This window comes from Ursus arctos, unplaced genomic scaffold (genome assembly GCF_023065955.2).
Source record: "Ursus arctos isolate Adak ecotype North America unplaced genomic scaffold, UrsArc2.0 scaffold_2, whole genome shotgun sequence".
Lineage (NCBI taxonomy): Eukaryota > Metazoa > Chordata > Mammalia > Carnivora > Ursidae > Ursus > Ursus arctos.
Window position 1 is genome coordinate 12713951 of NW_026622874.1, and position 25656 is coordinate 12739606.

At 36.6% G+C, this 25656-nt stretch overlaps 1 protein-coding gene across 21 annotated transcripts in view; it reads left to right on the forward strand.

Moving 5' to 3' along the window:
• PRRC2C (proline rich coiled-coil 2C) overlaps positions 1-25656 on the forward strand; it is a 92178-nt gene that overhangs the window by 18158 nt on the left and 48364 nt on the right. For 16 of the 21 annotated variants that reach the window (XM_044387921.3, XM_044387931.3, XM_044387924.3 and 13 more), the window contains exons 2-12: positions 3434-3595; positions 4561-4738; positions 6439-6548; positions 7635-7760; positions 9761-9984; positions 13211-13293; positions 13984-14117; positions 14194-14281; positions 15313-15457; positions 17037-17090; positions 21175-21796. In XM_044387921.3, the coding sequence (XP_044243856.2) occupies positions 3484-3595; positions 4561-4738; positions 6439-6548; positions 7635-7760; positions 9761-9984; positions 13211-13293; positions 13984-14117; positions 14194-14281; positions 15313-15457; positions 17037-17090; positions 21175-21796 (1876 nt within the window). In that variant the 5' untranslated portion in view covers positions 3434-3483. The remainder of the gene's footprint in view (positions 1-3433; positions 3596-4560; positions 4739-6438; positions 6549-7634; positions 7761-9760; positions 9985-13210; positions 13294-13983; positions 14118-14193; positions 14282-15312; positions 15458-17036; positions 17091-21174; positions 21797-25656) is intronic. The other 5 variants (XM_044387922.3, XM_026509374.4, XM_026509376.4 and 2 more) reach the window with 3 other exon arrangements.

A 25656-nucleotide genomic window follows, 5' to 3' on the forward strand; every position in this document is an offset into this window, starting at 1 on the left:
CATCACAGTTATTTTTTTGTGTAGTGAGAACATTTAAGATCTTGTCTCTTACCAACTTTGATGTATATATATAATACAGTATTTTGACTGTAATCCTAGTGCTGTGCATAAATCTCCAGAACGTACACGTCTTCTGATTTCAAGTTTGTACCCTTTGCTATGGTCCATTTTGAGTTGTTTTTTATATGGTAGGAGGTATGGATCAGAACTCATTTTTTTATGTTATGTATACCTGATTGCTTCAGCACCATTTGCTTCCCCTCTTGCGAGCTCACACTCTCTCAAATAAATGAAATCTTTAGGGGAAAAAACTAAACATTTAATACAGTGCTTATTGGTACTATTTCTCTAATGAATTGTCTATTTATAGCATTAATTTCATTTCTTCAAGTTCTTTTTCTTCAGTTTGTTGAAGTTCTTATATAACCACTTTTTTGCCAGATGTTGAGATACTTCGTTGACAGTTTTTAAACTGCCATTTTTTTTTCATGCTGTGCAGATACTTGGTAGGCTTATTTCTGAAACCCTTGATATGAAATAGATTCCTGTGTTCTGGGTAAAGTTGAAACTATGCAAAACAAAGAAGAAATGTAAATAGGCAGTGGAATATATTCTTCAGGAACACAAAGTTTTGGGCTGAATATGCAAATTTGGGACAATCAGTTGGTTGTCACAGGCATGATGAGATTCCCTACAGAGAAGAGTAGAATGAGAAAGAAGTGAGGACAGGATGGGTAGCAAGGGAGGCAGGATTGGCCTTCAGTGGAATGGGAGGATAGATACATCCACTTTTCTGTTGTGATTTTGAAGACTGCTCCCATATTAGAATCGAGGAGTTTTTTCAAAAGAAGGATTGACCCCCAGGCTCCACCTTGAAACCTCAGCTACTGGTGTATTTTAAATCCCAGGTGATTTCAGTTGCAGCAAGGATTAAGAACCGTTGCTTAGACTATATCTGCTTTTAATAAATCAGTGGGTCCTAAACCTCTGTATGTCTCAGCATCACCTGAGGACTTGATAAAAACAGTGCTGAGCCCCATGCTTAGAGCTCGATTCAGTAGGTCTGGGTTGGGGCCTGGGAATTTGCATTTCTAGAAGTTTGTAGATGATGGAGAACCACTGTAATAATAGCTAGAGGAAGGGAAACCATTGAGAAAGATGCATGTAGATGCAGGTGGGCTTGTAGGTTTGCCTCTAGGTTTCAGGAGTTTCTTACACTGCTGCTTTCTCTATGATGTAGGCCTGTGAGGGTCTCCACTAAGAGAGTGTTGCATGGATAGTTGTGATATTAAGAGAGGTTTGAGGTGCTAAATTGCTATCAAATGAGGGTGAAAGAACACTTAGACCATTTTTCTTGGATTTATCAGTTACTTTTTTTCAGCTGAAGAGAGATCTCCTTGAGTCTTAATTTTGTCATCTAGTACGTGGCTGCCCTTTTGTCACTGTAGATGGAAGTATGTTTTTTTCTCCATCTTTGTTCATGTTGTTGGTGAAAATATGTCAACAGAGTAGATTCTGGGAGTACAGCTTTCTTCATACCATCATCATTATTAGCACCCTTGGGATATAATTAATTGTATTCATTCTTCCGTGTATGGAAATAGATAGCAAGGTGTTTATATATTATGTCGTTCTTTTGGTTGCAGGTGAGTCCTTTTCACAATTTATCTCAAGGAAAGATTGTTTATTGTAAATGTATACATGGAGAGCTAAGTGATTATCTGTAGTTACATGGGGAAGGAGGTGGCATTATGTAATGGACTGACCCAGAGTCTTGATTTCAAATCCAATCTCGTTTACCTCTGAACATCAGTTTCCTCATTTGTAGAATCAGGATGCCAACTATAGCATAAGGTTATTAGACTCAAATGAGATAATGTGAAAATTCTCGATAAATTTTATGGAACTATACACAGTGTGGCAGTTGATGTACGAATGAAACCACACCTCTATATGTAAATTGATATGTAAAACTAGTAGATAAAATGACTTTTATGATGATAGGGTCTACATAGCCATTCCTTGACTGAATATTTTTTGCATGATCTGTCTGTCTATTCTCTGCTGCCTTTAACTCCTATGTTTCAGTTCTCAATGCTTTTAGCTATTGATGTGGGGTGGGATTTTTTTTTTGTTTTGTTTTTTGGGTAGAATTGGCCATCTTCTGCCCTCCTTCCACCGTAACCACTCAAAAAAAAAAAAAAAAAAAACTATAAAAACCAAAACTGTAAAAGGTTGATGTGTGTATACTTCAATAATTGGAAGGGAAATAGTATGGGATTTGTGTATTTCTTGTGTGTATTTTTCCTCTTTATGAATAGACTACTTTTAAGGTACACCTAAGATTAGGGTACATTAGCTCCAAAGATGAAATTGTCTTTGTATATGAATGTTCTTTAAAATGTTATTTTCTTCTCATAACTTCTCATATATACAGAGACTTCTTTTGATAAGTTCACACCGTTTCTTGAACACTTAATCCATAGCCATGAAACAGAATATTGTTTTTAGGTTCCTTGGGTTTATGAGGAAGTGTTCTACTCTTTGCGAATGCAGAGAAAATAGAATGTTTCTTTTTATTCTAAATTGTTAAATTACTACAGGTTTGTTAGATATATACTGCCTGAAAACAGAGGCATACAATTTGTGGAAGAATGATGTTAATCCTCCTATCATATTTGCATTCCATATGTAGAAACTGATTGATGCCTGTCATCTCAAGCCTATTAAATTGAATAGGATTTGTTAAATAGTCTCCATAGATTTACTGTATTTGACCTGCTCATTTCAGTATGGGTTAAAATTCTTTCTTTTTCTTCTTCTTCTTTTTCTTTTTTTTTTTAAGTAGGCTCCACATGGAGTGTGGGGCTTGAACACACAGTTTTGAGCAGATCAGGAGTAGCATGCTCTACCAGCCAAGCCAGCCAGGCGCCTCTGGATTAAAATTCTTATTCTCTATGATACCGTTAAGCAGTTACAAATCATAAATAACTACTATGTTCACTGAATACAGGGCATTTTAGTTTGATTGACTTTGTTGTGTGTTGGCTCTTGGAATTTGACAGTATTAAACAGGTATGAGATTATTATCAATATGAGTTATTGAAGATGGATTTCATTCCTTGGTGTTTTTATTTTTCAGCATTTGTGGGAACATTTGAATTTACTGAGAGTTGTTTTGTTTTGTTTTAAGATTTCATTTATTTATTTGAGAGAGCTAGCACCAGCAGGAGGGAGGGGCAGAGGGAGAGGGAGAAGCAGACTCCCCGCTGAGCAGGGAGCCAGATGTGGGACTAGGTCCCAGGATCCTGGGATCATGACCTGAGCCAGGGGCAGACGCTTAACCAACTGTGCCACCCAGGCACCCCTACTGATAGTTTCTTAAAGTAAGCTAAAATGTTCCTCATTTTTCTTTCTTACGTGTGTCTTAAAGGTTTGAAGGGGTGTGGCAGGAGGTTTTGGACTCGATGAGTTTCCACCGAAATGTCGGAGAAGTCAGGCCAGAGCACAAAAGCAAAGGATGGGAAAAAGTATGCAACACTCAGTTTATTTAATACTTACAAGGGTAAATCTTTAGAAACTCAGAAAACCACAGGTGAGTAAAATCAAGTGGCTTATTTTTATGATTTTCATGGTTTTGTTTTATTACTGTGATTGGTACTCTGGAGCTTTTGCTACTAGGAGCTAGGATAAACTCATGTTTATGCAACCCTGTGTACACTGGGCTTTTTATGTGTGCACTCATTTTTCAGGGGGATGAATTAAGTATTTTACGATAGAAAATTTATAAATTATTTTAAAGATTTTATTTGAGAGAGAGCGAGCATGAGCATGATCGGCAGGGGTAGAGGAGAGGGAGAAGCAGGCTCCCCACTGAGCCTCCCTCTGGGGACTTCAGGATTGTGACCTGAGCCGAAGACAGCTGCTTAACCAGCTGGGCCACCTTGGGGCCCTGAACATTTATAAATGTTTTAAAATATGTCTCTTTTTTCCTGTTTGTTATCAGCAGAAAGTAAGTAGAACTGTGTGGCTCCAAAGGGGAGACTTGGTCAATGAGATTGCTAGGCATAGGTACAGTAGTGGGTATTTCCTACTGCTTCTAGTTATGGAAGAGAGAGTCCTGGGGTGTTTTGTTTTGTTCTTTGATACCTTGAGCCCAGTGTTTATAGTTAAAGGTGAAACCTGAACCATGTATGGTATATTAGCAGTGTTCATTATGAATGTAAAGTTAGCATATTTATTCTCTAATAAACTAAATTTTGAGTTTAAAATAGATTCCTTGAAAAGATTACAAAACCACTTATTGCCTGTGTTTTCCTTTTCATAGTATATAGGGTTGTTAGAATATTTAAATCATCTTTTCAGTGGCTTGATAGTTTAATATAATTTCTACACTGGATTAATGTTGGAGGTGTGTGGCTTAGTTTTAAAATTCTTCTAAGATAGAAGGAAATAATAGTTCAAGATTCCATTAACCCCTGTTGTCTTTCTATATTGTTTTAAGAATAAATTGAGCAATAAAATAGATTTTCTAAGAAAGTTGATGTTATTGACCTTTAGTTGCAGCTCGACATGGATTACAGAGTCTTGGAAAAGTTGGTATTTCACGGCGTATGCCTCCACCTGCTAACCTCCCAAGTCTCAAAGCAGAAAATAAAGGCAATGACCCTAATGTGAACATTGTACCTAAAGATGGCACAGGATGGGCGTCCAAACAAGAGCAGCATGAAGAAGAAAAGTGAGTCAAAGTTAACTAAAAAATCAAACTGTTTCTTTGTAGGGAACCTATTCTTTTGCTTTTTTTAAGATTTTATTTTTAAGTAATCTCCACACCCAACGTTGAGCTCAAACCCATAACCCTGAGATCAGGAGTTGCACACTCCAGCGACTGAGCTAGCAGGCCACCCCTGTAGGGAACTTCTGTTTGAGTTTGTTCTGTGTGCTAGACGTTGAACCGTATGTATGTTAGATACCTCCATTTGAAGGCCATTTGAAGTCATTTACATAGTCAACCTTTTGATGAATTTTTTGTGTGTGTGAGTAGGTTTAGTGGCAGTATTTCCATCTGTCAAGGTGGAACAGATGACAGAATTGCTAATCACAGCTTTTCTTATATACTGAATACTTATATACTGAATAAAGAATTAGCAAGCAGGCTACAATAGAATTAATGTCCCTCTTAATTATTTGGCATATATTTAGCATTCCGTATTTCAGGGATTATACAGAACTCTTAGTTTATTGAATGACCAAGTGAAGTAGTGGTAATTTAGAAAAGTAATACAAGTAATTGGGTACTTGATGCTTTTTGCCTGTATCATCAAATTTCTGTACTCCTGTTTGGGGAGCTTCATATAGTAAATTTGACTTTACTTGGATAAGACTTGTCAGAGACATTGTTCTCTGTTTCTTAGTTGTTGTAGAATTATTTTGTAGTAGCAAGCCAGTTACAGGTCTGAGTGTACCAGAAATACATTGCCTCTCTTAAGTCTCTTAACTACTACCTTTTTCATTTTCAAGCATTAACTCATTACAAAGATTGAATAAAACTTTAGATTTTTTTTTTTAAGATTTTTTTTTTTTTTAATTTATTTGACAGAGATAGAGACAGCCAGCGAGAGAGGGAACACAAGCAGGGGGAATGGGAGAGGAAGAAGCAAGCTCATAGCGGAGGAGCCTGATGTGAGGCTCGATCCCATAACGCCGGGATCACGCCCTGAGCCGAAGGCAGACGCTTAACCGCTGTGCCACCCAGGCGCCCCAACTTTAGATTCTTTTAAAGCACCTTTTACTCAGGCACCTGGGTGGCTCAGTCATTCAAGTGTCCAACTTTTGACTTTGGCTAAAGTCATGATTTCAGGATTGTGAGATTGAGCCCCGCATTGGGCTCTGCGATGGGCGTGGAGCCCGCCTAAGAATCTCTCTGCCCCTCCCCCCCCAAAACACCTTTTGTTCATGGGGATGTATCAGGCAAGTTGCTGTTAACCGCTTTGAATAACAGTAATAAGTACAGTGGTGAACCTGTTGACTGCCAAGCTGGAGAGTTTGCTTAGCCTTAGCCCTGGCCAAGTCTACCAGTCCAGACAGTATGTATGCCTATAATGTTATTTCTAATTATACATAAATGTTTACTTCTTTAAAATAGATTTTGGTAGCTATACTCAATAATGAGTGTTTCTTTTTTTCTTTTTTACAAAATGAAAAACAAGTAAAGCTGTCTTCTCCTTGGGTTATTCAAAGGAAGAAATGAAAGGGGATGAAAATAGCTATACCTTATTTAAAGGAATGTTGCAGAGGAAAAACATTTGTGAGAGATGCATCTATGAGTAAATACATAGCCAAAACAGTTCATACACAAATTTACCTTAACTACAATATTCATTTTTATTTTATTTAAACATACAATATCTGAAATAATGGATTCATATTTTTTTTAAGAACACCAGAAGTTCCACCAGCACAGCCAAAACCTGGGGTTGCAGCTCCCCCAGAAGTAGCACCTGCTCCCAAATCTTGGGCCAGTAACAAGCAAGGTGGGCAAGGAGATGGTAAGTGGACATTAGCTGGGGAAACCGGCTAGGTTTGATAGTTACTGAACAGCCATGCAGGAGATAAGGGGTGGATTTTGACAGGGGCAGAGAACATTGTCAAGGATATACTCAGGTCCTAAAAAAGCGTCTTTTCTTTCATCTCTTGGCACTAGACCCATGTATGAGCCAATGATAGGGATTTTAAAGGAGTCTTTAGGATACCCTCTGTCCCACATTGTTTTATTTTCACCCTACATGACCAGAAAAACTTTGTACCTACTCTTTGGGGCATAAAAGTACCCAGACACTGTGTAAATTGCTAGAAACTATATTCATCACCATCTGTGCTCCCTAACCTCTTCTATTTCAAACATGTGCTACTCAGGATTTCCATGGTAGGGAAGAGCCAGACAGTAGCTGTAATACTATTCCCCCCACCAAGGAATGATGGACACCCCAGCAAAATTTAAATTTCCCACTTGCAAAACGGGAAAGATCTATAAAACATTGTATAGAAAATCTAGGTCCTGTCTACACCCTCAAGCTAGTAAAATCAGATCTTTTAATTTGTGGAAGCATTAAGTAAATAGGCAAGTAGGTAGGTAGATGGGTGAATGGGTGACTAGTGAGGTGCAACCAGTATCTCAGTCATAAATTTAGTGAAGGCTGTTAAGCCTCATTGTGATACTTGCAGTGTTGATTCATATATGCTGTTTCAGTAATATTATTTGATTCTTAGAGTTATTAGCAAAGGAATTTGACTTTTTGAAAATGTAAGGAGTCGTAGTAAAAGAAAAATGGGAGTGAAACTCTCATTTTCCTTATCATCTTTAATGAGTCCTGAACAGTGTCTGGCAGATTCCTTTTAGATTTTTATCTCCTCATGGCTGTTCATTAACTTTCCAAGGGATTCTAATTTTAAATACATTTTAAAATTTTATGGATATAAACAGTGGAATAATTATATATATATATATAAACTACATAATATATATATAAAAGTGGAACAGTTTATCAGAGAAAAGCAGAGACTTCTATCCTGGGAGGGTTTTTTCATTATCTTCAGTATAAAAGTTACATTTAATGTTTTTAAAAAATCTGTAGGAATCCAGGTGAATAGTCATTTTCAGCAAGAATTTCCCAGCCTGCAGGCAGCTGGGGATCAGGAAAAAAAAGAAAAAGAAACAAGTGATGACAATTATGGACCTGGACCCAGTTTACGCCCACCAAGTAAGAATACTTTTTATTTCATAAAGATAGTGAATGAGATTATATTTGTATTTTATTTTGTAAGATAACCTGCCCAGTATTAGTACATGTGACTTACCTAGTTTGAAAAGACAGAGCAACTGCCGTCATTCCGGTGTGGTTCTCACATGCACAGCATTGGTATAACTTAACATGTTGGAAATGTACATCTTGGGCCTCACAGTCAACCCACTAAATTAGAAATCTGCATTTTAACAAGATTCCTGAGTGAGTTCTTTGCACATTAATATTGGTCATTTTTACAGTAGTAAAAATTTTGAACCAACCTCCCTAATATGCAAATATTTATTTGTAAATTATATCCATTTATTTGCTACTCTGTTAACATTCAGCGATCCCGTGCTTTCTGAACTCATAGCGAAGAGCCAAATAAATTTGGGTAGTAAGAAATACTTGTATTTTGGACATAAAGGAAAAACTACAAATAGAATATAAAATCCTTGAGATTAAATGTCTCATTTATTAATTATATTAGTTTCCTATTGTCATTACCAAATATCTCAAAGAATCCTGTATACATGGGAGATTTCTCTTTTCAGTGATGGTTACAAATCTCTATTTCTGATAACCTAATACATTTCATTTTTATGGCTCATTTCTTGTCTGGGTAAATCATCTTTTCTTATTTTTATTTTTAATTTCTATTATGTAGTTGATGCATTTATATTAGAAATAGGTTATCAGCTCTGTTTTCTTTCTTTCTTTAAGTTTTTTAAGTAATTTCTACACCCAACATGGGGCTCGAATTTATAACCCTGAGATCGGGAGTTCCATACTGTACCCACAGAGCCAGCCAGGCACCCCTCTCCTATTTTCTTGTTCAGTTGATTTTCACCAGTTATCTGTTCCTGCATAACAAATTTGGGAGCTGCTTAGCTAAGAGTTGTGGCTAAGGAACTCTCTCAACCTTGCAGTATGTCATCTGATGCCCCCTTGATGGGGCTGCTGTTTCAGGCTCACTCATGGTAGCTCTTTTGTGTGTGGGCTCCTCACAGCATTGCTTCCCCAAGAGGAAGTAAAGAGGGACTGGACTACTCCCATTCAGGATGGAAGCCCAGTCTTTTATAACTTAATCCCGTAAGAGAAACATCATCACTGCTGCTTTATTCTGTAGGTGACCCAAACCAATCCTGGTCCACTGAGAGGAGGCTACTACACAGGATGAGAATACCAGGAGATAGAAACCCATTTGGGGTCATCTTAGAGGCTACCTACCAAAGAGATACCCTTATAAAATCCTTTACCTGTTTTACTGAGTGTAGTTTTACCAGATAATATAGTCACTGAATTTGTCCCCCTTGGGCACATGTACCTAGCCATGGCAGCCGGAAAACAATTGAGGGCATCACTGTTATCACAGGACTCCAGCCCTCTTCCCTCAGGACACCTCAAGTACAACAGTGACTTTAATCTCTATATCAAATATTGGTAAAGCTCGATAGAGAAGTTCTAATATTTTCTTCCCCAACCCCAGTATTTGCTTTTGGTGGTACCCTCTGTGGTACATCTGCTCTGCTTTGGAAGCTACTGTTCTTGATTACCTAAACACTTTGAGAGCAGTAGGGTCTAGATTAGATTTTCACTTCTCCTTCACTGTGTTTTGTTACTCTATTGAATTTTGAAATGTGCCTGGTTTGATTTCACTGTATTCCATTTTCAGCTTCTTATGCCCTTCCCCCCCCTTTTTAAAGATTTTATTTATTTATTCGACAGAGATAGAGACAGCCAGTGAGAGAGGGAACACAGGCAGGGGGAGTGGGAGAGGAAGAAGCAGGCTCATAGCGGAGGAGCCTGATGTGGGGCTCGATCCCATAACTCCGGGATCACACCCTGAGCCGAAGGCAGATGCTTAACCGCTGTGCCACCCAGGCGCCCCCCCTCCCCCCTTTTTAATTTCAATTCTGAACTCTGTGGTGCTGTTTCTTTGTTTTAATTGAATTTCTAATCTCTCTCCATACCAGATGTTGCTTGTTGGAGAGATGGTGGTAAGTCTGCTGGCTCACCCTTGACATCTGACCAAGATGAAAAGGTCTCTGGCCAGGATGAAAGCACAGCCGGAACATCAGAACAAAATGATATCCTCAAAGTGGTGGAAAAGAGGATAGCTTGTGGTCCTCCACAGGCTAAACTGAATGGACAACAGCCTGCTCTCGCTTCCCAGTACAGAGCTATGATGCCTCCTTATGTAAGTATTGTTAAAGAAGCAAACTGTTAAATAAGAGGTTTTCGCTCTGGGTTCCAAGGAGAGAATTAGAATATGGAAAAGTTTAGGTCCTTATTTGCATTAACATCTAACTAAAAATTAGCATTTTCCTTGATTATGGATGCAGGACATAAATCACAGAAGTATCGGGAGTACCCTAATTTTTATCATTAATAGGGATCGTAGATACTTTCGTATCCTGTCATACTGTGGATATGGCAAAATAAACTCAGTAATACTTCAAATTTAGACCCATAGGTAGCCCCACTTGTTATTTAATGAAAGCACATACATTACCATATCAGAAATCTGTTTTTTAAATATTGTGTTAACAGAATTTTAGCAGACTTGTTTTCTTTTTTGGTACTCTGTATGTTAGATTATGGATTTAAAACATTCTATGAGAAGAGATTCGTAGGATTGACTAGACTGCCACAGGGGTTGTTCATGGCACAGAAAAGGTTAATACGAGCTTCAGTTCTAAAGTTTTTATTGGTGAACACACCTTTACATTCTTTTTAACTTCTTCTTATGGAATATTTTGAACATATGCAAAAACAGCAATAATAGTACAATGAACCTCCCCCTTCTTCCATAGCTACCATCCGTCTTCAGTAGTTATCAACTTGGGGTCAGTCTTGATTCAGCTATTTCCCACCACCTCCAATTACTGAAGCAAATCCTAGATACATCATTTCATCCATATATATTTTAGGTTGTATTTTAAAACATAAAGACGAGGAGAAAAATCCACCTTGGCATTATTGCACCTAAAAGGAAAGTTTGTTTTTTTTTATTAAAAAAAATTTTTTTTAAAGATATATTTATTTATTTATGGGTGGGACAGAGAGAGGGGGAGGGAGAGTCTTAAGTAGAATCCTCCCTGAGCACAGACCCTGTCATGGGCTCGATCTCACCACCCTGAGATCACAGCCTGAGCCGAAACCAAGAGTCGGACACCCAACTGACTGTGCCACCCAGGCGCCCCTATGAAGAGTTTTTAAAAATATCAAGTCGGTATTCCGATTCCGATTTCTCTGATTATCTCATGATTAGGATCCAAATAACATCTATTCTTTGAGATTGGTTGTTATTTTTCTTAGGAATCCTTTTTTCTTTGGTTACTTCTTTCCTTCCATTTCTCTCTCTCTCTCTCTCTCTCTTTTTTTTTTTTTTTTTTTTTTTTTGAGTTATAATTTATTTGTTACCCTGTGGAGTTTTTCATAGTCTGGATTTTGCTGATTCTATCTTTGTAGCTTTATTTAATATATACTTGTGACTCACATTTCTATAAATTAATAGGTAGATTTGGTGCCCTCATACATTTGTTTGCGTTCAGCCTCCTGTGAAATGATATGGTAAATTACATGTGCCCAAGTAAATTAACATTTTTCAGGAGACCATTAATCTCAAAGAGAGTTAAGAGTCTGGTTCTTATATTTATTTTTATTATGATTTAATTCCTAAGTATTCAGGCTCTAAATATCCATATTTTTTCATACTTTGTATTTCTTTGTATTATTTAATTATTCTAGGGTAGAGGAAAGAAATTATTAAAAATAATTTTTGTTAAAAATTTGGGAACATGATAAAAATCAGTCTTATATGCTAACCTGGCATTGAAAAATTATTTACACTTAACTGCTTGTCTCCTAATAGTTTCCAAATTGTTCTTCCAAAGACCCCTGAATTTTCAGGCCTGGGGGTGGGGTGGTAGAAGGGAAAGTTTTAAAAGGGGAGACCAAGCAGGCTTTGTTCCCAGTTTCATCAATCTTTTTATTTGAATAATGAGTTCCACTAATTAACAAAAACAAAAATGTTTTTAAAACCTTCACTGTATATTGAGAATTTAAAGATTATTTCTACAAGTATTTTTGTGGCAAATTCCTAAATTTTAAGCATTTAATACATGAAATTAATCTCTGTTTCCTGACTAATCAGCCAAAGAGGGATCTAATGAAACTTTACCTATGAATATTTGCCTCCAACTGTTTTTTTGCTAACTTCAGTACAGGATGATGTAACCAAAAAATTCTCAGTATTTGCCACAAAAAGCTTCTCTATTTGAGCTTCGGCTGCTGCTTAACTTATTTTTAATTAGTTTTGCTCTAACCCTACTTAGAAATTGCATCTTTAGATGGAATGATCATATAAACATAGCCTTTTCTTCAAGTACAGAGTAATTTCTTTACCTAACAGGTTTTGTTTTCTTGTTTTTTTTTAAGAGAGCTAATCTATTTCAGGATATAAATTATGTATTTTAGGTAATACAGTCTTCTTTTCTTCCTTGCCTGGCTGTCTTCCCCTCTCACTCCCTCCCACCCTCTCTCCTTCTTTCTTTCCTTCTTTCTTTTTTCTCCCTCTTTCGTTCTTTCTTTCTTTCATTTTCTTCTTGTATTTTGACCTGGTTATAAGCAAATAGTTATAAGCACCTCTTTTGACATCTCTTCCCTTCCCTTGGTGGTATTGTCTTCATAATCTATCTTACAACTTCTCCTAAACTTAGCTTCTCAAATCCCAGGTTCCATAGAGAGCAAACATCCTTGTTTATGATAACGATCTGTGTATTAACTTGAATCAGAATCCACCTATTTCCCACCCATGGGAAATTCTTCCATACCCACTGTCTTCCTCACTCCTCTGGATTGTGGACTATACTTTTATCTAAACTGACTTTCTCTTTATCAACAAATCTGCCCTCAGTTGATCTACTGCATTATGATGAAGTGTCACATTATTTCCTTTCAAATATTTGAATTTGGTAGGGCTTTGCAGTTCTCTGGGGTATATGCATGTTGTCTTTTTAGGTTTTTCACGTTGGTTCATAATCATTTATGTGATTTTGTTAATGGGATAGCGGAAGTTCTTCCTGGGATGTGTCCTAGTTATTATCTGTATTTGTAAAGTCTTGCTAGATGCGTAGTCTTAACAGATGGCTTGTTATTGAGGATGAATGATGATTTATACCAGCTGATACAGCTAATTATTCATAGAATGGTTTATTATAATCTTTCTATAAATTGTAATCTCATGTTTAGTTAGGGTAATCTTTTTACATATATATGTGTATATATATATATTTTACGTATATATGTATATATTTTTTACATATATATGTATATGTAAATACATATATATTTTTTACATATATATATAAATAAATAAAAACTTGGTTGCAGAATTTATCAATTTTGTTTTTTTCATTTAGATGTTTCAGCAATATCCGAGGATGGCGTATCCTCCTCTTCACGGTCCCATGAGGTTTCCACCTTCTTTATCTGAAACAAACAAGTAAGACTATTAAATGATAAAAGTTGCCAAGGCACAAAGGCACATATATCCTCATTAAGATTTTCTGGAGATTGGAAGAAAAAAAAAGGTGTTCTGGAGGTCGAATGGATTGTGATGATTGATTGATTCATTATTTTGACCTCAGAGTACAGTTGCCATGAACAAATAATTGACTTTTATAAGACAGAACAAAAATACTTTATTTTTCTAAAACTTTAAATTAATTGACATAAGATTCTGAAAATTGAAAATCATGGCCCTAACAAGACATGACAGTTGTTTATCCCTTCTTCCTTCCATGAGGTTAATGACTCCCCATTTTCTTTTCTTTTTTTTCTTAACGTGAGACTTGAGCATTCTCCTCAATGATTTTTCTTAACATTCTTCATTTTGATATTAGTAGTAGTCTTAGCCATATTATTCTTTAACATATTTGTTTTATTTTAAATTTTCAGGAGTTAAAAAACCCATTGTCTGATATTAAATACTTGCAACAGATTTATATATTGTCCTGAATTTATGTATTAATATTAGAATTTCTTCATACACACGTCAGGTGCAAAATATTTTCTACATCAGACAATACTAATGTTGAATTAAAATGAACTAAATTCCAATCTTTTAATATTTACGTATTTTAGAATCATTAAAACTTTGTATCTTTTCCCCTCATAACCTTTTGTTCATTAGAGGCCTTCGAGGAAGGGGCCCACCACCTTCATGGGCCTCAGAGCCTGAACGCCCTTCCATCCTTAGTGCATCAGAGCTAAAGGAGCTTGATAAATTTGATAACCTAGATGCTGAAGCTGATGAAGGTTGGGCAGGTAAGAGGCAAAATCAAGCATTTTTAGTTTTTAGACGTTTTTAAACAGTCAATCTGAATTTTCCTTAATTTAATAGGTGCTCAGATGGAAGTAGATTATACGGAACAACTGAATTTCAGTGATGATGATGAGCAAGGAAGTAGTACTCCTAAAGAGAACAGCAGGTAAGCTGTTGGAATGCCTTCCACAAGTAATACTATGAATTTATTGGTATAACATTATCCAGTTATGCAGAGAGGCTTCATTAATAGTCATTTGTTCCTTTTTTATAGAATTTCTACATTCTCTTCCAAGAATTTACTGAGTGAGAGGTGATTAATAAGTCAAATTTTAAAAGTAAAGCTAATCAAGGAATTAAAGTTTGATGCTTCTAAAGAAAATACATATTTTAAAAAAGATGTTTAGATCCTGGCCATCTAATTGGTGATATTTTGAAAGACAATATCAGGGACTCTATCAAACTTGTTACTTGCTTGAACTGATTCATATTTACGAATTGGAGAAAAATTACTTGAGTTACTGTAGCTGTTTCAGTCAAGTCTAAAAGATTTTTTAAACTTCAGCAAGCAGCATTAAAGTTTGAAAAATGGGAGCTTTTCATCTCTGATATAGGGGCATCAGAGTCAGAAATATATGGGTTGTATACCATAAAAATTGCGCTCTTAAAATATAAGGAGCTTGCATGCACATGTTGGTAGAGGTTTCTAGCCATGGTGTTGTAATATACTGCTGTTTCATGATCAGTTACAAGATGCCTGGCACTTGTGATTTTAAAAAATACTATAGTTTGACTTCTGTCTTTTCAGTAAGTCAGAATAAATTAGAATACAGTCACTTAGATGAGACTTTTTGGATGGGGGTGATAGAAAATGGTGGGGATATATTCCTTTGTGAAGTTGTATGTCAAGTGTTGAGTGTCCATATTTGACAACTGCTCTACTGCACTTTATACCTGGTAATGATAACTTGGCCAAACCCAGTTCCTAATACATTACAGATACATATTTACTGAATGAGTGAATGAATAAATGAATAGCACCACTAGGTCACAAGACCATCCCATTCCTTGATATACTCCTACTTCCCCCACTAAAACTATATAGAAATAATCTTTTTTATATAGACAAAATGCTTTTACTTGTGGTATAGTCTGTCTACTTTACTTTCTTATTTCATCTGGATTTTGATTCCTTAGTGAGGATCAAGGTTCAAAAGCTTCTGAAAACACTGAAAACCGAAAAGAGGCAGATGAAGCTTGCAACGCTAAGTCATCTTCTCAGATACCTGCCCAGCCATCAATATCAAAAGGTCCTTATGGGAAGGGACCTCCATTTAATCAGGTTTGTTTTACTCAAGGAGACCATTGTCACTACCTGTACTTGCGGTTGAATTCATCTTACCGTAAAGTTGAAAGAAGAATTAGGAAAGGAAACTATCTTTTGTTGTGAATAGTTGTAGATCTAAACCATAATTTTATTGTATATTAACAGGAACTGTCAATACAGTAGCTAAAATTATCAAGTAGAAACTAAAGTTTCACTATTTTTCTATCTTCTAACAGTTTGGTCTTATTAAAGTGAAGGTATAAGCTGTTTTTCCAAACATTGTTAAGTGCTTTATGGTTTACTGAGTACTTTGTAAATTGTAGTCCATATTCATAATGTGAAATAGTATGCTGAGTAGGGAAATCACACGTAAGGAGTAGAGAAATCTATTAAGTGTGAGTCTTTTTGAAGAACGTTGTTGAAGAAAGGAAATAATGTGGGTAAACAGATACACTTGATCCTACTTCCAAGAAACTGCATAGCCAGCTGGGAATTAAAAAGGGCTTTCATCTGGAGAGTCCACTTACCTCATAGTGCAGTCAGCATGTATTTGTTGAATTCATACAAAACGGAGGGAGGAGCTGGTCCCTTCAAGGAGATAAAGGTAGGTAGCTAACAGTCTCTAAAATGACACTGTAATAAATGGTGTGACAGAGCACACATAATGAATTCTTAGAGCATTCTCTGGAAAAGGTTTTGCAGAAGACTTGGTACTCGAAGTGGGAATTAGCCAGTAAACAAAGGGAAGAGAGAAATTTCAAGCAGTGGGAACATGTTCAGGGTGGAGAAGCATGAGAAAGCATGGCACATTTAGAAGTCTCCAGTAGTTTGATATAGGAGAGGAGTTAAAGAGAGCTGTGTAACAACCAGTTGTTAAATGTATGCTATACAAGGAAGTTTGAAGTTTATTCTTAAGGCGTTGGTTAATCATTGGAGAATAAATTTGTGAACTCTGAAAAAGGATTTTTTAGGTGTTTTTTTTTTTAAACAAAATTCATGTTTTATGTGACTAATTTATTGGCTTAACATGGGGAGTGATAATTCCTTTCTCATGAACGAATAGAGGAATATCGTATGCCATATCTTAATGTCTTGATTTGTATGTGTGTGTGTGACTTTGATGTATATATTAGCAAGTGAATAGTGTAAGTGTAGCAGGTGAATATGTATTATTTGATTCCAGTATGTTTAGATGTTTCATTTCTTTAGGTAAATCTCATACATTTAGTTTGCCATTAGGAAAAAATTCAGAAAAAGAATATGGCTTACGTAAAATAAAATTTCAAAATTAAAGGCATACTTCTCCACAGCCAAATTACCTGTGGTAGAATTTCAGAATTTACACACTAAAATTCTAGTTTTTGCAAAGTCCATTTGAGATTCTAATCTTATTAAAATGGCAGAGTGATTTTATAGAATATAATGTTACCGTGCAGTGAGTGGTGTGTTTTTATTAAAAAAGAGAAAAGGATGAAGATGGTTCACTGTTCGCAGTCTTCTAGTGCCACTGGAAAAAACTTAAGTACGTTCAGAAATATTTCCAGTAGATAACTTTTATCTGGTTATTTTGTAATAGTCCTTATCTTTATAATAGGAACGTGGACCATCTTCACACCTGCCACCACCTCCAAAATTGCTTGCACAGCAGGTAAATCTTAAATGCTTCTTTGTGGTCTGTATGTATTATTTGACTTTATATGTTTTAATGGAAAGATTTCTGTATGTTTCTTATTTATAACTTTTATGAAACATGGATATTACCTGGTTAGTTCTTTGCATATCTTCCTCTTTTATCTGCTCCTCTTCATTCTCAGCTGATATGCATGCTCCTAATTTCACTAAGAAAATTAGAACCAACTGTTTTTCCTGTTTCAGTGCCCTTCCTGTCCTTCCTGCTAATGGCAACCCTTCCACTGTTACCTTGCTCCCATCTTCTATCATTTATTGGTTAACATTGTCTCCCATCTTAAGAAACTTTTAAAAAATCAGCCCTTCTTTAACTCTTACTACCCTCCATCCCCCTATAGTTTCCACTCTATTTCTCTGTTCTCCATTATGGCAAAATTGTTTTAGTGAGCTGTTTGCACTTACTGTCTTCACTTTCTCTCTCATTAACCCTTTACAGTTACACTTTTTCATCACCACCATACCTTTGAAACTATTATTGTGAAGGTCAGTAGTGATTTCCATCTTGCCAAATTCAGTTCTTTTGTCTTCATTTTACTTAATTTCAGTAGTAGTTGACATAGCTAATCTTTCCATCCTTCTTTAAAGACTTTTTTTTTTTTTTTTTTTGGGGACATCACACTATTGTGTTCTCTTTCTTCAATTTGTATTTCTTCTGGGCCTTTATTGGGGGGACGCACACACACGCACACAGGAAGGGAGAGGGGTAGAGATAGGGGGAGAGAGAGAGAGAGAGAATCCCAAGCAGACTCCTTACTGAATGTGGAGCCTAATGCGGGACTCAGTCCCTCAACCCTGAGATCATGACCTGGGCTGAAACTAAGAGTTAGACGCTTAACTGACTAAGCCACCCAGGTGTTCCTGGGTGTTGGAGGATTAAGGGCTGTGTTCTTATTCCTTTTTCTGACTGTATCCTTTCCCTGGAAGATCTCATATATGTGCTTATGGTACATTTATCTGTAGCCCTTAAAGTGCTACTCTGACTTCATATCAGTCATGTATTTAGTGATCAATTAAGCATCTCCACTTGGATTTCTGATAGATACATCCAAACCATAACAATATCCTCGCCCCACCGCGCGCGCGCACACGCACGCGCACACACACACACACACATATGTATACACACACACACACGGCCCTGCTTCTTCCCTTGTCTTCCCATCTTAGGTAATGGCATTATAATTTACCCATTTGCTCAAGTTAAAACCTAGAAGTCACTCAAAACTCTTTCCTCTTTTTTTATCATACATCCAGTCTAATCTATCAGCAGATTATGTCACCCCTACCTTCGGAATATATTCCTACACTGAGTAATGGCCTACCACTCGTTACATTTCATTTGAACTATCACAGTAGGTCCCTAATAGGTCTTATTTTCCACTGTGGTTCCTGCTTACCTGCCACCTCCATCCTAGAATAGATAACAGTCTTTGAAAACTGTGTATATTGGATCAGTCTTTTCTTAGTTCCTTCCAGTGGTCATTAAGATCTCTGTCTACTCTCCTCATTTTATCTAGTTTTCTCTTTGTTCTTGCCACACAGCTTTATAAAACACATTTTATTTGCTGTTTCCTCTGACTAGAGGAATGTTTTCCAGAGATCCTTCTTCTAATCAAATTCTTTGCTCAGGTGTTACACTTCGCAGGCCTTCCCTGATCACCCTACTGTGATAGGCATACGTACCACAACCATCACCATCATCTCCACCAGTCACTTTCCTTTTAACCACTGAATGCCCTTTATGGTATTTTTATATACATACAAGCTAAAACTAAACATCTGGAAGAAAGTGTAGGAAAAAAAATCTTTAAACTTGGGTCAACAAAGATGCAATTCACAAAAGGCATAGATTAGGGAAAAAAAATCAGTTGGAGTTTTAGAAACATCTCTGAGGCAATGAAAAAATATGTCCACAAAAAAAATATAACTAATATATCTGACCAAGAACGTGTGTGTGTGTATATATATATATATATATATATATTTTTTTTTAAGAAAGGAATTTATTTATGTATTTATTTTTAAAGATTTTATTTATTTGCCAGAGAGAGAACACAAGCAGGGGGGAGAGGCAGGCAGAGGGAGAAGCAGACTCCCTGCTGAGCAAGGAGCCCGATAGGGGACTCGATTCTAGGACCCTGGTATCATCACCTGAGCCAAAGGCAGACGCTTAACTGTCTGAGCCACCCAGGTGTCCCTGGAACATATTTTTTAAAAGAAGAAAACAAACGGTTGCCTAGGTGGCTCAGTCGATTAAGTGTCTGCTTTCAGCTCAGGTCATGATCCTGGAGTCCTAGAATCAAGTCCCGCATCAGGCTCCCTGCTTTGCGTATCTCTCTCTCTCATGAATGAATAAATAAAATCCTAAAAAAAAAAAACCCCAAAAGCCCAAAAGACCCTTATAACTAATAAAAAGACAAATAGCCCAACAAAATGATTTGAACATTCACTTCACAAAATGAGATATACAAATGGTCAGTAAGTACACGAAAAGATGTTCAGTATCTTAAACACCAGGGAAATGCAAATTAAAACCACAGTGAGATTTTGTCACACATCCAAAATTTAAAGTGCTGGTGACACCAAGTACGGTGAGGGTATAAAGCAACCAGCACCCTCATATATTACTGGTGGAGCTATAAAACCTTGTAACCACTTTGGGAAACAGTTTGGCACTGTCTTAATAAAGTGAAAAATATTTAGTACATGATTCGGCAGTTGCACTCCTAAGTATTTATCCTAGAGAAATGAAAATACATGTATTTACACAAAGACTTAGGCATGAGTGTCCATAATTGTTTATTCATGGTTAAAAAACTAGAAGCAGTTTGGATCCACGTGTCCATCCACAAGTGAAATGATGTGCCCATGATGGAATACTGTCCAGCAATAGAATGGAACAGACGACTGATAGCCACCTCAAAACTATTATCCTGAGCACAAGAAGCCAGATACTAAAGAAAATGTAACTTGATGTATCCATATATATGGAACTGTAGGAAAGGTAAAACTACTCTGTATTGTCAGAAGCAGACCAGTGGTTGTTTGGGATTAGAGGTGCTGGCAGATAAAGTGGTTTGCCTAAGACAGCACTGTTACTAAATGGTAAAGTCTGGATCATATATACATACATATACACATATATATATGTATGTATATATGTATATATATATGTATATTTTATATTTAGTATTTTCGTCATACTGTTATTTTCTCATTTGTGAGGATTCTCACTGGTTAAATGGCTTTTTAGGTTTCTTCACCCTACTAGCTATTAAAATTAGTATTTTTAAAACAATTTTTTTTAGTTCCTTAACATTTCAGCCCTTCAGGTGCTCTTTTTGTTTTGCATAGTTGCTGGCAGTGATAGATAGTTGTTTTAGAACATACCAATTTAAAAGTAGGTCATTAAACTCAGTCTCTCAAGTGATATCCCACATTCCACTGTGAGTTCTAAGTATGCATTTCTGGATCTTTCAGTTCAAAGACCGAGAACTCTGTCTATACAGGCTGATTTCTAGAATTTCTCCTTCTCGAAGTGTTGGCAGTAGTAGTGTCTCCCATCTTTTTCACTTAGCATCTCTGGGTGTCTGTGGTTTTCCTGTAACTGCACTTTTGTTTTCTCAGGGCTCATATGACACCGTTCTGCCTCTTTATGGACTTTTCTCTCTCTTTAGGCATTCCATCTCTGACAGTTGCTGCTCTGAAAAGCACTCATGTTCTAAATTTCCTTCATGTCTAGATTTAGATTATGAAATTCATGTTGTGACAGCTTCTGATTTTATTCAACAAATTCTGTATGTGCAATAATGTCTGCCACGATAAATAGGTACATGGCCTAGATTAATTGTTCTGTCTTTGGGGAATTCTCTAAATTTAATATTTTCTCCATGCTGCTTGTTTGTATTTTAATATGTATGTTTAATCAGAAACATTTGTGACATTTTGTGGCGTTTTTCCTTCCCTCTTCATGTCTGTGATATCCGATGTTGGTTGGAAATAGATTTGTCATATTCACCTGGTAATTTATCATAATGTTTCAGCACCCTCCTCCAGACCGGCAGGCAGTACCTGGAAGACCAGGCCCTTTCCCCCCCAAGCAGCAAGTACCGGATGAAGATGAAATATGGAAGCAAAGAAGAAGACAGCAGTCAGAACTTTCTGCAGCAGTGGAACGCGCTCGGAAGCGACGTGAAGAGGAAGAGCGAAGAATGGAAGAACAAAGGAAGGCAGCATGTGCGGAGAAACTGAAACGATTGGATGAAAAGCTTGGCATAGTGGACAAACAACCATCTCCAGAGGAGATTAGAGAAAGGGAGCGAGAAAAAGAACGGGAGCGTGAGAAAGAACTTGAGAGAGAACAAGAACGGGAGCGAGAGAAGGAGAGAGAAAAAGAAAGGGAGAGGCAACAGGAGAAGGAGAAAGAACTGGAGAGAGAGCAGGAAAAACAGAGAGAACTGGAAAAGGAAAGAAAGCAAGAAAAAGAGAAAGAACTAGAACGACAGCAAGAAAAGGAGAAAGAACTGCAAAAGATGAAGGAACAGGAAAAGGAATGTGAGTTGGAGAAGAAAGAAAGGGAAAAAGTGGAGGAGAAAACCGAACACAAAGAACCTACTTTAGAGCCTATGGTAGAAAAACCAGAAAGTGAAACCAACTGTAGTAAAGGTATGAGAGTCTTGTTCTTTTATAAGAGGCTTCATAGTACTTCTGGTGTGGATGTTTGTGTGTTTGTAATATACATGTATGTAATCAGATAAAAATGAGGGTTGTTTTTTTTTTTTAAGATTGGTTTTATTATTTACTTATTTATTTATTTAGAGAGAGAGAGGGTGCACATGCATGTGAGCAGAGAGAAGGGCAGAGGGAGAGAGAATCTCAAGCAGACTCCCCACAGAGTGCAGAGCCTAACGTGGGGCTGGATCCCAGTACTCTGAGGTCATTCAGGAGTCAGACGCTTAACCATCTGAGCCACCCAGGCATCCCAGTTGAGTTTTTTTTTTTTTAAATAGAAGCTGAATTTTATTGGATATTTTAATATACTTTTTTCCGTAATTTTTTTATTGTGGTGAAATATACGTAACATAAAATTTAGCATTTTAACCTTATTTAGGTGTACAGTTTAATGGTTTTAATATATTCATAATGCTTTGCAGTTATCACCACCATCCATCTCCAGAACTCTTTCCATCTTATAAAACTGAAACTCTACCTATTAAACAATAGTTCCCTATTTTCCCCTCTCCTCAACCCCTTGGCAACCACTGTTCTAGTTTCTGTCTCTGATTTTGACTGTTCTGAGTGCCTCATACGGTATTTGTCTTTTTGTGGTTGGCTTATTTCACTTAGTAAATGTCGTCCAAGGTTCTTTCATATTGTAGCATATTGCAGAGTTTTCTTCCTTTTTAAGGCCAATAATCTATATATAAAACCACATTTTGCTTATCTGTTTATCTGTTCATGGGTACTTGGATTGATTCCATATTTTACCTATTTTGAATAATGCTGCTGTGAATGTGAATGTGCAGATGTCTTGTTGAGACCCTGCTTTCATTTTTTTTGATTACATACTCAGAAATGGAATTGCTGGATCGTATGATAATTTTGTTTTTAAATTTTTGAGGAACCACCATACTGTTTTTCTCGGCAGCTGTTACCATTTTACATTTCCACCAACAGTGCACAAGGGTCCCAATTTCTCCACATTCTCACCAACATCTGTTTTTTTCTGGGGGTTTTTTTGATAGCAGGCTTCCTAGTAAGTGTGAGGTGGTAACTCACTGTTAATTTTTGATGTGTGCTTTGCCAATGATTAGTGATGTTGAGTATTATCTTTTTATGTGTTCATTGGCCATTTCGTGTATCTTTGGAGAAATGTCCAAGTCCTTTGTCTGTTTTTGAATCAGATTGTTGTTGAGTTTTAGGAGTTGGCTGTGCATTCTAGATGTTAATCCCTTACCAGATATATGATCTGCCAATGTTACCTCTCTTTAGATAGGTTGCCTTTTCATTCTGGATATTCTTTTCATGCATAAAACTTCAAAATTTTCATGAAATCGTCTGTTTTTTGTTGCTTCTGCCTTTGGTGTCAAGTCCACGAAGTCATGGCCAAATCTAATATAATAAAGCGTTTGTTCTGTTTACTTATAAGAGTTTTATAGTTTTATGTCTTACATTTACATCTTTGACCTGTTTTGAGTTAAGTTTTTGTACATTGTGTTAGGTAAGGGACCAGCTTCATTCTTTTTCATGTGGATATTCAGCTTTCTCAATACCATTGTTGGAAACACTGTTCTTTCCCCCATTGAATGGTCTTAGCAACATCTTATAAAATCACTCGACCGTGTATGTGATGGTTTATTTTGGGGTCTTGATTCTGTTCCGTTGCCTTATCTGCCTGACTTTATGTTAGTGTCTTACTGTTTTTATTACTGCAGCTTTGCCGTATGCTTTTTTTTTTTTTTTAAGATTTTATTATTTTATTTATTCGACAGGATAGAGACAGCCAGCGAGAGAGGGAACACAAGCAGGGGCAGTGGGAGAGGAAGAAGCAGGCTTATAGCGGAGGAGCCTGACGTGGGGCTCGATCCCATAACGCTGGGATCACGCCCTGAGCCGAAGGCAGACGCTTAACCGCTGTGCCACCCAGGCGACCCTGCCGTATGCTTTTAAATCCGGATATGTGGGTCGTCCATCTTTGTTACTTTTTTTCATGAGGGTTTTGGCTATTCTGGGTCCCCCTGAGAGTACATGTGAATTTTAGGATGGGTGTTTCTATTTCTGTAAAGAACACCATTGAGATTTTGCTAGGGATTGCATAACTATTGCTTTTGGTAGTATTGATAATGTCAATAATATTAAGTCTTGCAGTCTGTGAGCATGGGATGTGTTCCCATTTATTTATGTCTTCTTTAATTTCTTCCAGCAATATTTTGTAGTTTTCATTGTACAAGGCTTTTATCTCCTTGGTTTATTCTTAAGCATTTTAGGGGTACCTGGCTGGTTCAGTCGGGGGAGTGTTTGGCTCTTAATTTCGAAATTATGAGTTCAAGCCACACGTTGGGTGTAGAGATTACTTAAATAAAAACCTAAAAAAAAATTCGTAAGCATTTTATTCTTTTTGATGCTATTGTAAATGGAATTGTTTGTAATTTCCTTTTCAGATCATTCATTATTAGTATACTAGAAATGCAGGTAATGTGAGCAGATGTTACAATCTTATATGTAGAAAACCCTAAATCTCAAGGGATCCAGAGTAGCTAAAACTGGCTTGAACTAAAGTAACAAAGCTGGAGGACTCATACAACTGGATTTAAAAACTTACTGCAGAGTTTATGTTTGTAGGAATTTGTTCATTTCATCTTGCTTATCCATTTTGTTGGTATATAGTTATCCATAATACTCTCATAATCCTTATTTCTATAGAATTGGTAGTAATGTCCCAGTTTCTATTTCTGATTTTAGTAGTTTGAGTCCTCTCTCTCTCTCTCTCTCTTTTTTTTTTTTTTGGTTGACTTACCTAGTTAAAGGTTTGTCAATTTTGTTAATCTTTTCAGAGAACCCACTTTTAGCTGCATTGATTTTTTTCTATTTTTCTATTCTCTGTTTTGTGGATCTCTGTGTTGAACTTTATTACCTTTCTTCTGGTAACTTTGGTTTTACTTTGTTCTTATTCTTTTTCCCTTACATTGTTAACACTAGGTTTGGGATTGGAGGTCTTTCTTTTTTAATGTAAGCATTTATAGCTGTAAATTTGCCCCCTTTGCATCACTTTTGCTGCATCCTATAAATTTTGGTATGTTGTGTTTTTGTGTTCATTCATCTCAGGTATTTTCTAATTTCCCTTCTCATTTGTTCTTTGATTGAGAGTGGTGTTTAATTTCCTCAGATTTGTGAATTTTCCTGTTTCACTTCTCTTTTTGATTTTTAACTTCATCCCATTGTGGTCATAGAAAATACTTCATATGAGATTTATCATTTTAAATCTATTGACCATTGATGCTGTGGTCTGACATACAGTCTGTCTTGGAAAATGTCCTGTGTGCATGTGAGGAGAATGTGATGGCTGTTCTTGGATAGAGTGTTCTCTAGGTTTGTTGGATCTTTTGGTTTATTGTATTAAGTCCTTTGTTTCCTCGCTTACCCTTTGTCTGGTTATTGTATCCATTATTGAGAGTAAGGTATTGAAGTGTCCAGCTATAAATGTACAACAGTCTGTCCCTTCAACTCTGTCAGTATTTTGCTTCATATATTTTGATGGTCTGTTATTAGACACATATGTTAAGTATGTGTAAATATTTATATTGGCCGTATCTTGCTGCTTTGAACCTTTTATTAGTATATAATGTCCTGTGTCTCTTGTAAAACTTTCAGTCAAAGCCACTCTTGTCTGGTATTAGCATAGCCACCTTGCTCTCCTCAGTTACTGTTGCTGTGGACCATCTGTGTTTATCTTTTCATTTTCAATCTGTCTGTGTCTCTGGATCTTAAGTTTCTTAGAGATAACGATATAGTTGGATCACGTGTTT